We start from the raw sequence: 14,218 nt of genomic DNA on the forward strand, positions 1-14,218 counted from the left end.
AGTGAGCAAAAGGAATTTGAAATCTAAGGGAGAGGTCAGAACCGTAGGTATCAACTTTGATCATATAAACTATAAAGCATAAAGAGCAGATTAGCTTCCCAAATGCATGAAAGAGCCAAATAAAATAAAATAATATAAAATCCTAATGGTCAATCCCGAGAGCGTTTGTCCCTCAAAGTGAGGGTGTAACGTGAGACTGGGGCATTAGCCATTTGGAAGTCACTGCAATGCTGATGCAGTCTCATCAGTCTGGGTAGACACGAGGCAACCAGGGGAGCAGAGGCCGTAAAGGAGCCTTGCTGTGAAGAGAAGCTGTAAACTGAGAGGATGGTTAAGAGGTTCCGGAGCATCCTCGCTAGGCTACATCTGATGGGAACATGAGGCGGGCGGAACCAAGAGCAGAGCAGGAGCCCGCAGGAGGCGGTGGCAGAATGAAGAGGGGCAGACGGTAAGGGGGTACAGACACTGACAGTGGGGTGACTTATTCACAGTTCTCTTCTGTGAGTGAAATAAACATCATATTCATGAGTGTACATTTGCAGTGGGAAGAGAAGACATAGCTCGGGAATTTAGCACACAAAGAGCAATTAAGACAAACTGATCAGCAGTGTCATTCAAGTATTTCATGTTACTATAAATTATCTTGTCCACATTTTCTTTCAATAATTAGGGCATCTTAAAATCACACCCCAACTGTTATTTGTAACTCGTATATGTCTCCTGTTAGTTTTGCTTATTCTATTTTTACACTATTCTGGCTTTCTTTTTAATTATGTGTATATACTGTGTCTGTATGTCTACGTGCACACGGGAGCAGTGCCCAGAGGCCAGACAAGGGCATCAGACTCCCCAGAGCTGGAGGAGAGGTGTTCTGAGCTGCCCAGTGGATGCTGAGAATTAAACTTGGGTCCTCTTCGAGAGCAGCAAGAAGTCTTAATTACTGTGCCAGTCTCCAGTTGCCTAGCTCTGTTCATTTTTCTTTCTTGTGCTTTGGAGCAGTCTTATCACATGTGCATACATGTTTCACATGTGATTGTATTGTGTTCCAGACTATGCATTCCCCACATCTCCTCCTTAGGTGGTGGTTTGAATGTGCTCGGGCTGTAGGTAGGGGTACTGTTGGGAGCTGTGGCCTTGTTGGGGGAAGTGTGTCACCGTGGGGTGGACTCTGGAGGCCTCCTGCTATGCTCTGGCTCTACACACTGTGGAAGTTTCTCTAGCTGCCTAAGGGCTGGCTGGTCTCTCCTGACTGCCTTCAGAGCAGAGCTCTCAGCTCCTTCTCCAGCGCCATGTCTGCCTGCACACTGCCATGCCTCCTGCCATGAAGATAATGGACTGACCCTCTGAGTCTGGAAGCCAGCGGCAGTTAAATGTTGTCCTTTATATGAGTTACCTTTGGTCATTGTGCCTCTTCCCAGCAATAGAAACCCTAACTAAGACACATTATATTGATGATTTGCTTTTCCCTACCGGTAACATATTATATATGTATATATGTGTGTGTGATTACATACTAACATATTAAACATATATACAATAGAATATACACACACATATTAATTGCTCTACAAAGACTTAGGTTTCATTATAGCATCTTCAAATAAAGCATATTCTGTCTGCCCTCCCCATTCCTATCCTCTGCCCAGCCCCCCTGGACCCAGCTAACCCTAGAAGCTTCTTCCCACCCTCGGTCACATGTACTGCCACTGTCCCTCATTTCAACTCTTCTCACGGTTTCATGACCCATATTCACACCTGTATGTATAAACACACATAGAAATTAAAATCTTGGATCTGCATGTGTGGGAGAACACACCATCTTTGTCTTTCTAAGTCTAGGGAGCCAGACTGAACACAATCATCTCCCTGTGCACTCACTTTCCTGCAAATCTGACCATCTTCACAGCTGAATGAAAGTCCTTGTAAAGATGTGCAACGGTTTCGTCATCCATATGACCCTGCTTCCCTGCCACTGTGATGAACACTCTGGCAGTGAGGACCCAGGTGTGAGTCTGCACCTATGCCAGGCAGCTCACAGCCACCTCTAAGTCCAGGTCTCGGGGATGAGAACAGAACAGCAACAAACACATTGTTCTGGCTGGTTTTGTGTCAACTTGACACAAGCTGGAGTTATCACAGAGAAAGGAGCCTCAGTTGAGGAAATGCCTCCATGAGATCCAGCTGTAAGGCATTTTCTCAACTAGTGATCAAGGGGGGAGGGCCCAGCCATTGTGGGTGGTGCCATCCCTGGGCTGGTAGACCTGAGTTCTATAAGAAAGCAGGCTGAACAAGCTATGGGAAGCAAGCCAGTAAGTAACATCCCTCCATGGCCTCTGCATCAGCTCCTGCTTCCTGACCTGCTTGAGTTCCAGTCCTGACTTCCTTTGGTGATGAACAGCAATGTGGAAGTGTAAGCTGAATAAACCCTTTCCTCCCCAACTTGCTTCTTGGTCATATAATGTTTGTGCAGGAATAGAAACCCTGACTAAGACAACATACATTAAAGTGTCTTTGTGACAGGGCTTAAAGTCTGTAGAGAATACGCCCAAGGGTAGACTATCTGGGTTGTATAGTTTTGAGAAACTTTCACGTTGGTTTCCATAATGACCACATCAGTTTTCTTCCTACTAGCAGTGAATAAAGTATTGTCTTCTCCACGGTGTCTTCATTATCGCTTGTTTTCTAGGTGATCGCTGTTCTCACAGGGGCCAGATGGAAACTCACAGTTGTCCAAATTTGCACGTTCCCGTTGGCTAAAGATGTTGAGCAATTTTCAGGATGTTACTAGTCATTTGTGTTTCTTCTTTTGAGTATGTCTGTTCAATCCATCACTGGCTGGAGTTTTATCTTCTGTGCACAACATTTCTATTCCTCTACACAATCAAGATTCCAACCCCTGTCTGAAGTGGTAGCTGCCAGGGTCTTCATTCTTCAGGGTGTTTGATCTGCTGATGGGTTCCTTTGTTGTGGAGAAGCTTTGTAATTATATGATATGAGCCTGTGTTAGTTTTTGGTGAACTTTCCTGCCCCGCAGGAGTTCTGTTTGGAAAGTTCTTATTCATACCTGTATAGTGAAGTGTTTCCCTACATGCATAGATTTAAGACTGGTCCGTGTTCTTGGCTCTTTTATGTATATAAAACACCCTTCACTTCTTTCCCATCTGATGTTAACCAAACCAGCTTTCTTATGTACTGCAATTGCAGTATACATTTTCTACCATGATTTTCCTTAAGTCTGTGTCTTTAGCCTTAAATGTGTACTTTTGCTCACTGTTTTATGTATCTTGATAATCTCTTTTAAGATGACTGTGGTGATTAGGGAAAGGAAGGAGCTTTTAAATGAATGAATTCAGAGTTCTAAGCCAGGCGCAGACTCTATCTCTCTGCTGCAAATAAGCTGATAGCGATTAAGATGCCAGAATGTCTTTTCCAGAGCCCAGAGATACACTATGTGCTAATGTCGCCAGAAGGAGTCTCGTGCATCCCAACAGTGAAGGATGTTTAAGTAAGTCTACGGATACAATAACCCTCAGCCCTCGGCTGTTAATAAGTTCCTCAGATGAATGCACAAAGCTGTTTATCGTGTAGTAAGAATGGGCCCCACAGCTATTTGCACACGGAGACGCCATTCTTATAAAGACAGAGACAAAGCAGTGCCTTCAGTCACTCTGTCGAGTGGATGCACTATTGTGTGTGGTGTACTTTGTGTAATTTTGTGCTATAATCAAATGTACCGTGTGTGCGTATGCAAGTGTGCATGTGTGTATGTGTGTGTGTGTGTGTGTGTGTGCGAGTGTGTGTGCATTTTAAAGGGAATAAGGGGAACATTTATTATTACAAGAACAGAAGAAAGTAACACAGCTGTGGCTAAAGGACTCTCAGCACCATTGGCACAGATTCCTGAGGCTCCTCTTTCTTTAAAAGGAAAATTATATTAAAATCATACTCTAAAGGTGCTAAGTATCTTCTTATACGCTTCTTTGTTACCTCATTCCTCCTTGGTCAAAGTGTACTGAAATTTATTCACCTTTTTAAAAAGATTTATTTACTTTTACGTGTAGGAGGGTTTTGCATGCACAAATCTGTGTACCACATGTATGCAGTACCTACAGAGGCCAGAAGAGGGCGCCAGATTCCCCTGGACCACCTGACATGGTTGTGAGCTGCTGCCATGTGTGTTCTGGGAACTGAACCCAGGTCCCCTGCAAGAGTATCCAATGCTCTTGTGGCTAAGCAGTTTCTCTGCCCCAGTATTTGTTCTCTTCAAATTCAGTTCCTCCTTGCTTAATACTGAGTTTTAAAACTTCTTTGATAAGTCTTTTATCAAAAATGTGCATAAAAATGTTTCTTCTATTTGGCGGTTCATCTTTTTATTCTTTAAAAAGCATCTTTCTTAGAAGTTTCTAACCTTAATAAAGTTATAACTTATAAAAACTGTCATTTCATTATAATACCAGCAAGGATTTGATTGCAAGACTCTGTAGTTTTAAATGAGCAGCCAGCTGAGAGGTGCAAGAGCTTGGGATTATTAATCAAGGAAAACAGTGGAGAAGTCCTCTCAGTTTCCTGTTAATTGGTGTGCAGAGTGACTGTCCTTATCAGAAGGAAACCCCAACGCTTCTCAGCTGGACACCAGGTTCTGCAGGGTTAGCCACAGCTGCGACAGTGGGGGGTCTTCCCCCTCACCCACTACTCTGATCTCCTGTACTGGAAGTTCATATTCAAAAACAATCTGAAAGTGCATAGTAAATACTTTGTAAATGTTACTGGATAAACTCTGAAGCTCGCAGGCCTTTGTCTTTCACAGTAACGCTCTTCAATTTACAAGTTTCCGCTTTTGTGGCTATGATTGTCACTAATCTTAGCAGCAGCAACCAATATCTTCTTGTTGAAAAGCTTCCTAAAAACCCCACTGAAGAACAATGCTGCGAAACTCCCTTGCCTCGAAACCTGTGTTGGATTAGGCTGTAAAAGGAGTGAGCCGAACACCCGGAAGGCAGGCAGAACACAGAGCTCCACATCCGATTCCGTGTACAGGACCAGAATCTTCAGGCTTTAAACAGTATACCAATGCTCACCACCCTGAGCTCCCAGTAACCATAGAGAATCAGAATGTAGAGAGAGCCGGTCAATGGCTAGTTCCTGGGGGATTTCCGGTGTCTCTGTCTACTCTAGAACCACAAGAAAACAAGCTGTCTCCAGGCAAGCTGCTGTGCTCAAGAGATGAGTAACAAATGTGGGTCACGGAGAATCCTGTAGCTCCCACTGAAACCCTTTGATCACAGCAGCCTGTCGGCCAGGCAGCATCTTCCACGCCTGCAGGAAGTCCTGCACAGCATCCATCTGGACCCACACCTGAAAGTGAATCTCTGAGGGTAGTGGGGAGACGAGGATTGGGTTTGATGATGGGTGGGGGGAAGAGGGATTAGATTGGATGGTGGGTGTGAGGATGGGAGTTTGGACAGGAAGTAGAGAAGGCTAGGTAATTCTTCCTCATCTGGATTGACTAAATAAGATTAGGGACCCTAAAAAAGGTTTTTAAAGGATTTTGCTTTGGGTTTATCATAAATTGTGGGATACTTGACCATGCATAAGGACTTGAGCCAGGGCCTCAACACCAAATCAAAACAAACTACCAATAACTCATCTGACGATTATGAACTGAAAAAGAAAAATCCAAGAAAGACAGGTCTCATGTAGTCAGGCTGCCCTGGAACTCGCTGTGTATACACTGAACTCTGAGCTCCTGGCCCTCCTGCCACAACTTTCTGGGTGCTGAGATTCCAGTGCTGAGCCACTCTGTCCCCCCTGCTGGGTGTGACAGGGATTGATCCCCTGTGATGAAGTCAGGTACTCCACACACTGATCTCCTTCACCCCATTTTAAAACCTACACCTGTAAATTCCAATTGTGGTGCTAGCATAACCCACGTTCTCACAGCAGGCTACTCCCTGAGTCAGTAGAAAGACAGAGGGCCAGCACAGAGTGTGGGGACAGATGGAGCATGGCTGAGATTTGCCATAGATGCCTTGGAGAAATACACACACACACACACACACACACACACACACACACACACTCATACACACACTCACACACACACTCACACATACACACACACATACTCACACATACACATACACACACATACAGACACTCACACACACATATATTCACACATATACACACACAAACACACACACATACTCACACATACACACACATACAAACACACAACACACTCACACACATATACACACATACATACACACACAAACACACACACATACACATACACACACATACAAACACACACACATACATATACTCACACATACACACACACTCTCACACATACACACAAACACACACATACACACACATGCACACACACACAAACACACATACAAACACACATACAAACACACATACAAACACACATACACACAAACACACACACACACACACACACACACTCACCACACAGAAAGTCATCACAGAAATCAGGCTGCTCGGTTCAGCCTGGCCTGAAGCCTGGCACCTCACGGTCAGAAAGCCACTGATGAGTACTTGGAGTGAACAGGAAGCTCCCACTCCCATCACACACACAGAACCCACTCACAAGGAAACTCCACATGGAAAGACTCCCCAAAGACTGCAGTATAAAGGGGAGAACATTCAGTGCAGCCAACCGGCATGAACTGCACAGTTGACGGGCAAAGGTGAAGTGTATTGTGAGTGCTGGTTTGAAGGAAAATGTCCACCACAGCTCAGGTATTTGGTCCCTTGGTCCCCTGTTGGTGGTGCTGTTTCGGGAGTTATGGAACTATTAGGAGATACAGACTCCATTGATTGCAGCTTTCTTCTCAGATCTGTCTCCCTAACCTTGGGTTTCCCATGCACTCATCGAGGCTCCTCATCCCTGGATGACATTCCAACAGCAGGTCCCATAATTCATCACATTCATTAGGTCAACTTCCTAAAATGAACTGACTGACCTAGATTGTCTTTTAAACGCAAAACCACACACGTCTGCATTTGCATGCTGGCATCCGTGGTCCATATTCCATTCTCCACCCGTGGGATGCTTCCTGGAATACTGTTTGAATGCTCTCTGTGACAGTCTGAAAGGTAGTGTTGGGAGCCATGGAGGGAATCCAGCTAGGGACCAAGTGTTCTTGAGGCAGGTACCCATCACTAGTCTAGGCATGAGACCACAGTGGATCAGCAGTGCTCAGAGACATCAAGTTTCCTTCCGTTTTTTCATGTGCAATACAACAACATTCACCCCAGAGTGCAGATGGCCTTTCTACAGAGTGTGTGACAGCCCCAACGGTGGCTCTGAACTACAGTTATCATCTTACCTAGAATCTGACATCGAGAATGAACTTGGTCTGCACTGTGTTAAAGGAAGATATTCGCAAGGCTGTGTCCCTTTGGGAGCTGTCAGGAAAGCCCACTCCTTTGGACTTCTAAGGGCCACCTGGCCTCCACCTTCAGCAGCAGCTGCAGCTGCTGAGCCACTGCAACAGGACACTGTACCACACCAGGAGCTCCACTGCCTCTTCCACACTGAAGGAAAGCCCAGGATCCGTGATTTCCTGAGCCAGGAAATTTCTTTCTCCAAAGGTCGGGTGCTTAATGAATGGTCCCTTATGTGTAATTAACATAGGTACAGGTTTCAGGCACAGGGGCGTGTGCATGGGACTATGTCCAAACAGGTAGAATAAACCTGATCAATATAACTTTCTGCTGAATGCCACAGTTCAATGGGCAGCCTGGTTATTAAAGTTTTAAGCTTAGGTCAGTTTGCATTACTTATATTTTGTGTCAACAAACATTTTAGCTAGTAGCAAGAAAGAGAACTTACAAAAAGTCATAAAAACAAAGAGAAATGTATGTATCTATTAATAACTTGAAAGGGATTTTTTTCTGTAATTATATAAATTTATATACTCTATAAACAACCACTAACCCAAAATCAACTATAACTAGTTTAGCTTTTAAGGGGAATCCATTCCAAAATGCATGGTAATTCATTTCCAAGTGACAATTTTCTTAGCCAGAATTTATAAATCTCCTTAAAAGATATCAGGATCAAATACAATCTGCTTAAAGAAGTAGTCATGTGCAGTGGTTCTTCTCAGAAATAAACACCTAAAAACAATTGGGTCCCCCCTCCCTCTCTGTCTCTCTCCCTCCCTCTCTGTCTCTCTCCCTCCCTCTCTGTTTCTCTGTCTCTGTTTCTCTCTCTCCCTCCCTCTCTGTCTCTCTCTCCCTTCTCTGTTTCTCTATCTCTGTCTCTCTCTCTCTCTCTCTGCGTCTCTCTCTCTATTTTTGTTTTTCTCTCTCTGTCTCTCTCTCTCTCTCTCTCTCTCTCTCTCTCTCTCTCACACACACACACACACATACATACTCTCTCTCACATACACAAATACATACATGCTCGCGCACACGCTAACACACACACATTCATATACACATCTGCCTTCTGTGCCTACCTGAATATAGAATTTCATAGAGACTTTCTAGCTATTACCAGTTCGTGAAAGTGTTAAGTGTGAAAATCCGTCACCACTAAAAGGAATGAAGACGACGTAAGGAAACAGGGTCAGGACGGGGAAGTCAAAGTGGGGAAGAAATACCATTTCAAAAAACATTGAAGAAAAAACACCTTTTTGTGCTTCTCTGAATCCTAGAAAGAGCATCCCTTGGGTATTTAGTATTAACTTTTATTGACAAAATAGTGGAATCTTTTCTTCCTTACAGCGGTAACTGCTGCCAGTCAACTACATACATACATACATACATACATACATACATACATACATACACACATAAATACATACATACATACATACAGTATATGTATGCAATAGTCAGCTTACCTGCTTACCTGTTGTCATTTTCTATCTGGAATTGGGCCAATATTTGTTGAACATCAACTGTATATTAGGTACAGGGCAGACGCTAACTACTCTTCAACCTAACAGGTTTAAAAAGGGAAAGACCCCTGATCTGTCAAATCTAATGAGACAGTTTTTCGAAGAAAAAAAATACAATGCACCATCAATGTAATCTTAAAAGGCATTAAAAAATAGACATGTTGTGAAGTCTACACATCTGGTCCTCTCTAGCAATGTGCAGGCTCGGAGTTTCATCATGACAACTTTAAAAGCAGAGTCAGGTACCAGCAGCCCAGGGTGGACACAGTCATTGTCATGGAGGATGGAGAAGATTCTTTTCTTCACAGTTGCCACTCACGAGTCAAAATCCACCGGGTTCTGTGAAGTCTGTAAAAACCAGTAACCAGGGGAAACAGAAGTGACTTACTCAGACTGCTCAGCTGGCGGATGATCGCGGCGAGAGTGCTGTTGGTCACACATTCGAGCTCACTGGTGATTCCTTCCGGCAGGGCGCCGCGGCACAGGTGCCGAGGTTCGATGTTCCTCTTCACTAAAGGCATGGCTGACAATCTAGAAATTAAAAAGATATACATGTTCTTTAATACACACACACACACACACACACACACACACACACACACACACATATGGCCATGGTTTCACTTAAACAGATCTAGAGTTGTAATTTTCTTAAAAATGGACACTTGGTCAGGAATTTCAGTTAGCCTTTCATTCCTGTGTGAAGGGTTGGCTAGAAGGTGGTGCATGTTCAGTTACCTTAAAACTTCATAGATTTCAGGTACACGCAGAATTCTGCTTTAAGAGAAGAATACTCTAGAGTTCTAGGTGTGTGTGAGAGACAAATCCTGCCCTCACTTTCCATTGAGACAACAGCAAACAGAGAAAGAAAAAGGCCAGAAAAAAAAAATACATTAAAGCAGAGCATGGTGGCGCACACCTTTAATCCCAGTACTCACGAGGCAGGAGCAGGAGAATCTCTATGAGTTCGAGGCCAGCCTAGTCTACAAAGTGAGTTCTGGGTCAGCCAAGGCTACATAGTGAACCCCTGCCTCAGAAAACAAACAAACAAATGCCCCATAGTTATTAGTCATAGCAAAATATATACAAAATGCACTCTACATCTCTCACAAATGTTTAAGACAAATCTTTGAAGTGCTTAAGTAATTATCACTGGGTGAGAAGCAGGGACTGCTAGCATCCTAGACTATCTCTAAACAGTCACTCACTGTGACCCGGCAGGTGTCTGACAGGTGTCCCTATACATTCTGTAGACTTTACTACCTATACATGAAGCCTCATGAATCAGACGGTTTAGTTTTTGACTGAGTTTGGTACAACTGGAGTCATACCAAATCTTGTGGTTTTCCTTCAATATAAGGTTTGTACTAAACACAGCTTCTTCCCTGGACTCCTTGGTAGTCACTAGTGGGAGATCTTCGTCACCCTCTCTTTATTTCTTCAGTTTTCGAGGGCCACTCCAAGGACGAAATATGCGTGAGTGCATCTCCATCCACGTTGGCCAGGCTGGTGTCCAGATCGGCAGTGCCTGCTGGGAGCTCTACTGCCTGGAGCAGGGCATCCAGCCTGATGGCCAGATGCCAAGTGACAAGACCATTGGGGGAGGAGACGACTCCTTCAACACCTTCTTCAGTGAGACAGGAGCTGGCAAGCATGTGCCTGGGCAGTGTTCGTAGACCTGAAACCCACAGTTATCGATGAAGTTCGCACTGGCACCTACCGCCAGCTCTTCCACCCTGAGCAGCTCATCACAGGCAAGGAAAATGCTGCCAATAACTATTCCCGGGGCTACTACACCATTGGCAAGAAGGTCATCGACCTTATCTTGGACAGAATTTGCAAGCTGGCTGACCAGTGCACAGGTCTTCAGGACTTCTTGGTTTTCCACAGCTTTGGTGGTGGAACTGGCTCTGGGTTCACCTCCCTGCTGGTGGAGCAGCTCTCTGTTGATTATGGAAAGAAGTCTAAGCTGGAGTTCTCCATTTACCCGGGCCCCCAGGTTTCCACTGCTGTGATTGAGCCCTACAATTCCATCCTCACCACCCAGACCACCCTGAGGCACTCTGATTGTGCCTCCATGGTAGACAATGAGGCCATATCTGTCATAGAAACCTCAACATCAAGCATCCAACCTTAGTCACCTTATTATCCAGATTGTGTCTTCCATCACTGCTTCCCTCAGATTTGATAGGGCCCTGGATGCTGATCTGACAGAATTCCAGACCGACCTGGTACCCTACCCTCGCACCCACTTCCCTCTGGCCACTTATGCCCCTGTCATCTCTGCTGAGAAAGCCTACCATGAGCAGCGAGTGTTCTGTAGCAGAGATCACCAATGCCTGCTCTGAGCCAGCCAACCAGATGGTGAAATGTGACCCTCACCATGATAAATACATGGCTTGCTGCCTGCTGTACCGTGGTGATATGGTCCCCAAAGATGTCAGTGCTGCCATTGCCACCATCAAGACCAAGCATACCATCCAGTTTGTGGACTGGTGCCCACTGGCTTCTCAAGGTTGGCATTAATTACCAGCCTCCCACCATGTCTTGGTGACATGGCCATCATCCAGAGAGCAGTGTGCATGCTGAGTAACACCACAGCCATTGCTGAGGCCTGGGCTCGCCTAGATCACAAGTTTGATCTGATATATGCCAAGTTAGTAATCTATGCTTAAGGCCCCATAGTTGGGTTTTCTGTTCCCTGAAACAAAACCTATTGTCAACTGAATGGCAAGCTACAAGGACAGAAGCTGTGAAGGTATTAGTGTGAGCCAACCCTGCTTCTCTTCCTCCTCTCTTCATGACTGAGGGTCCACTGACTCCAAACAGGTAACTTACAGAGCACCTGTCAGGTGGCCATCAGCATACGAGCTGCTGAGGATGCGCAGCCGGGGAAGCTGTACGAGGTCTGGAGAAGTCTTCCTCCAGTGGAGTTTCAGCAGACAAGGAAACTAACAACAGACCACGGACACCACCAAAGTCCAGCTCTGTGAACCAATGAGCTTCCTTGTATTTCTCAGAGGAGAAGTGACCCAGACAAAAGCATTACCAAATCCCATCCCAGCCTTGGCCACCGCTCGCAGAAGCTGGGACCCTACAGCTCCCGGCAAAACTGCAGCTGAAGTTTCCTACCAGCTGGCCAGCTCTCATGGTGCCAGAAGGTAGTAGGCAAGCCACCAAATGGTTCTACGGAGCTGGGGACTCAACCGGCTCTAACAGTGATCGACAGGCTATGCTGATGCAGAAGTAGTGTGGCGTTCATGAGGCTCCCATCTGCTCTCTGTTCAGATACGAGGCCTTTCCATAGGAGGGAGACTCACACCCTGTTCTGTAAACCTGGTCAAGAGTCGGTAGCTGTTATGACGTAGGGCCTAAGAGAAAACCTAAAACTGCCACTCTGCTAAATGGATATGTATCAAACCAAATATTCGTTTATGCCCACAGATCGGTCCTGCTCTCAGACCCTATCAGAGAAGGTTCCTTTGGACAGTGGTGAACTCAGAGACTCAAGGCTCATCAAAGTGCTGAGAGCAAGTGACTTGTATGCTTGGTCCTACACAAGATACCTGTATCACCCAAAAAGGCTCAGAGAACATCCTGGAGGACGGGGCGGGAAAAGCGTAAGAGTCAAAGGTCAAGGAAGAGTGGCACAAGACAGTGTCCTGGTCATGGTGTGACCATTGCACTCATGAACTCTCTGCCCCTGTGGTGCATCTGCATAAAACCGGCACAGGGGTGGGCTGGTCACCATTTCATCAAGTGCAGGGGAGGAGCCAATGAAGCCCCATCTCTCACGGAGGGACAGTGGGTGCTGGGGTGGAATGGAATGGTGGCATCGTCTGTAATGTTATAGCCACAGATAAGCTGCCTATGTTTCAGTGAGTAATCACACACACACACACACACACACACACACACACACACGTCCCAGGGGCCATGTTGGGAAGAAGGATGTCAGCAGGAGAGGGAAGTGGGTAAGAGACAGATGTGAAAGTGACCAAAGCTCAGTATATGCATGTTGGAGTCACAGAGCGGCAAAGGCAGAAGGAACAGGCAGACACGGACAGGAGTCTGAACCACTGCTCCCACGGCTGCTTGTGAGACTAGTTAAGCATTCACTGCCTTCTAAGTACTTTATCCCCCACAAAGTGTGACAGCTAAGAGTTGTACGTAATATCCTCTTCCACGTCCATTCAGAATTCAATGCCAAACTTTTAACTTTGGACCTGCCTAGAAACACAGTGAATATAAAACTTTCCGGACAGAAAGTATCACCCACATCCATTTGGACCCACAACTGTTCAATACTCAGAACTCTCGCTACACACATATCATGGTGTCTCAAGTCTACAACTTATCTAAAATGAGCTAGAGAAATGACTTCCATCTTCTCCAGAGCCATTCGCCATCTCCCGGGGCGGGACAGGGCGTTAACACGTGGCCTGATGTTCCAGCCAGTCAGGCAGCTGGCTGATTCCCACAAGACACAAGGTCCCTCATGCACACCTGCCCAGTCTGTGTGCTGCGCTTTCCCATCCCACGCTGCCGAAGGCATTTAGTTCTGTGTACAAAGCAGCTCTTAGGGCTGGAGAGATGGCTCAGTGGTTAGGAGCACTGACTGCTCTTCCCGAGGTCCTGAGTTCAATTCCCAGCAACCACATGGTGGCTCACAACCATCTGTAATGGGATCTGATGCCCTCTTCTGGTGTGTCTGAAGACAGCTACAGTGTGCTCATATATAATAAATAATCTTTAAAAAAAATAATAAAAAAATAAAGCAGCTCTTTCTCAATGCTAGCGGGCTGTTGGCTAACTGGGAGGAACTTGTGGCATGCTTAGGAGACTGCTATAAAGGCTGACCATATGACTAAGAAGATGTTGTTAGGGCACAAATGAGAAAAGCTTAGTGCCTTAAATCCCTAGCAAAATGTGGACTTTGTCCTGGCTGAGGAGGGCCCACCTCTCTGAGCTGCCAGTCACTAGAAACAAGAGACAACTGGCCAGGCACGTGCCCTTATGTGTAGCCCTGCCAACCCAGAACCTCATGCCCACTGCCTCTGCTGGGTCCCTGCCCTGGACACTGTCCACCTCCCTTAATCCATCCCGGGCCACCTGTCAAGACAGCTAAGGACAGCTCCCATGCACCCAGAGACCACAGAATCATTCAAACTAGTCGACTCTGAGCCTTCCCTACCTCAGTGACTCATTCCTACAAAAACTATGATGAAGGTCTTGTTCAGGGTGCCCTTCACCCTCACCCAATGGACCAAGTG

General features: G+C 45.7%; 1 protein-coding gene and 1 pseudogene across 3 annotated transcripts in view; one reads left to right on the top strand and one right to left on the bottom strand.

Moving 5' to 3' along the window:
- WASF3 (WASP family member 3) overlaps positions 1-9,466 on the bottom strand; it is a gene marked incomplete at both ends in the record, with an annotated part of 32,035 nt that extends 22,569 nt beyond the window's left edge. For both annotated transcript variants that reach the window (XM_080940424.1, XM_080940423.1), the window contains one exon: positions 9,334-9,466. In XM_080940424.1, coding sequence (XP_080796550.1) covers positions 9,334-9,466 — 133 coding nt within the window. The remainder of the gene's footprint in view (positions 1-9,333) is intronic.
- A 951-nt stretch (positions 9,467-10,417) lies between these two features.
- Positions 10,418-11,620, top strand: LOC308439278 (tubulin alpha-1C chain-like; annotated as a pseudogene). The gene has a single exon. The product of its transcript is annotated as a tubulin alpha-1C chain-like (transcript).
- The last annotated feature ends 2,598 nt before the right edge of the window (positions 11,621-14,218 follow it).

Source organism: Micromys minutus (genome assembly GCF_963924665.1).
Source record: "Micromys minutus genome assembly, chromosome: 29".
Classification (NCBI taxonomy): domain Eukaryota; kingdom Metazoa; phylum Chordata; class Mammalia; order Rodentia; family Muridae; genus Micromys; species Micromys minutus.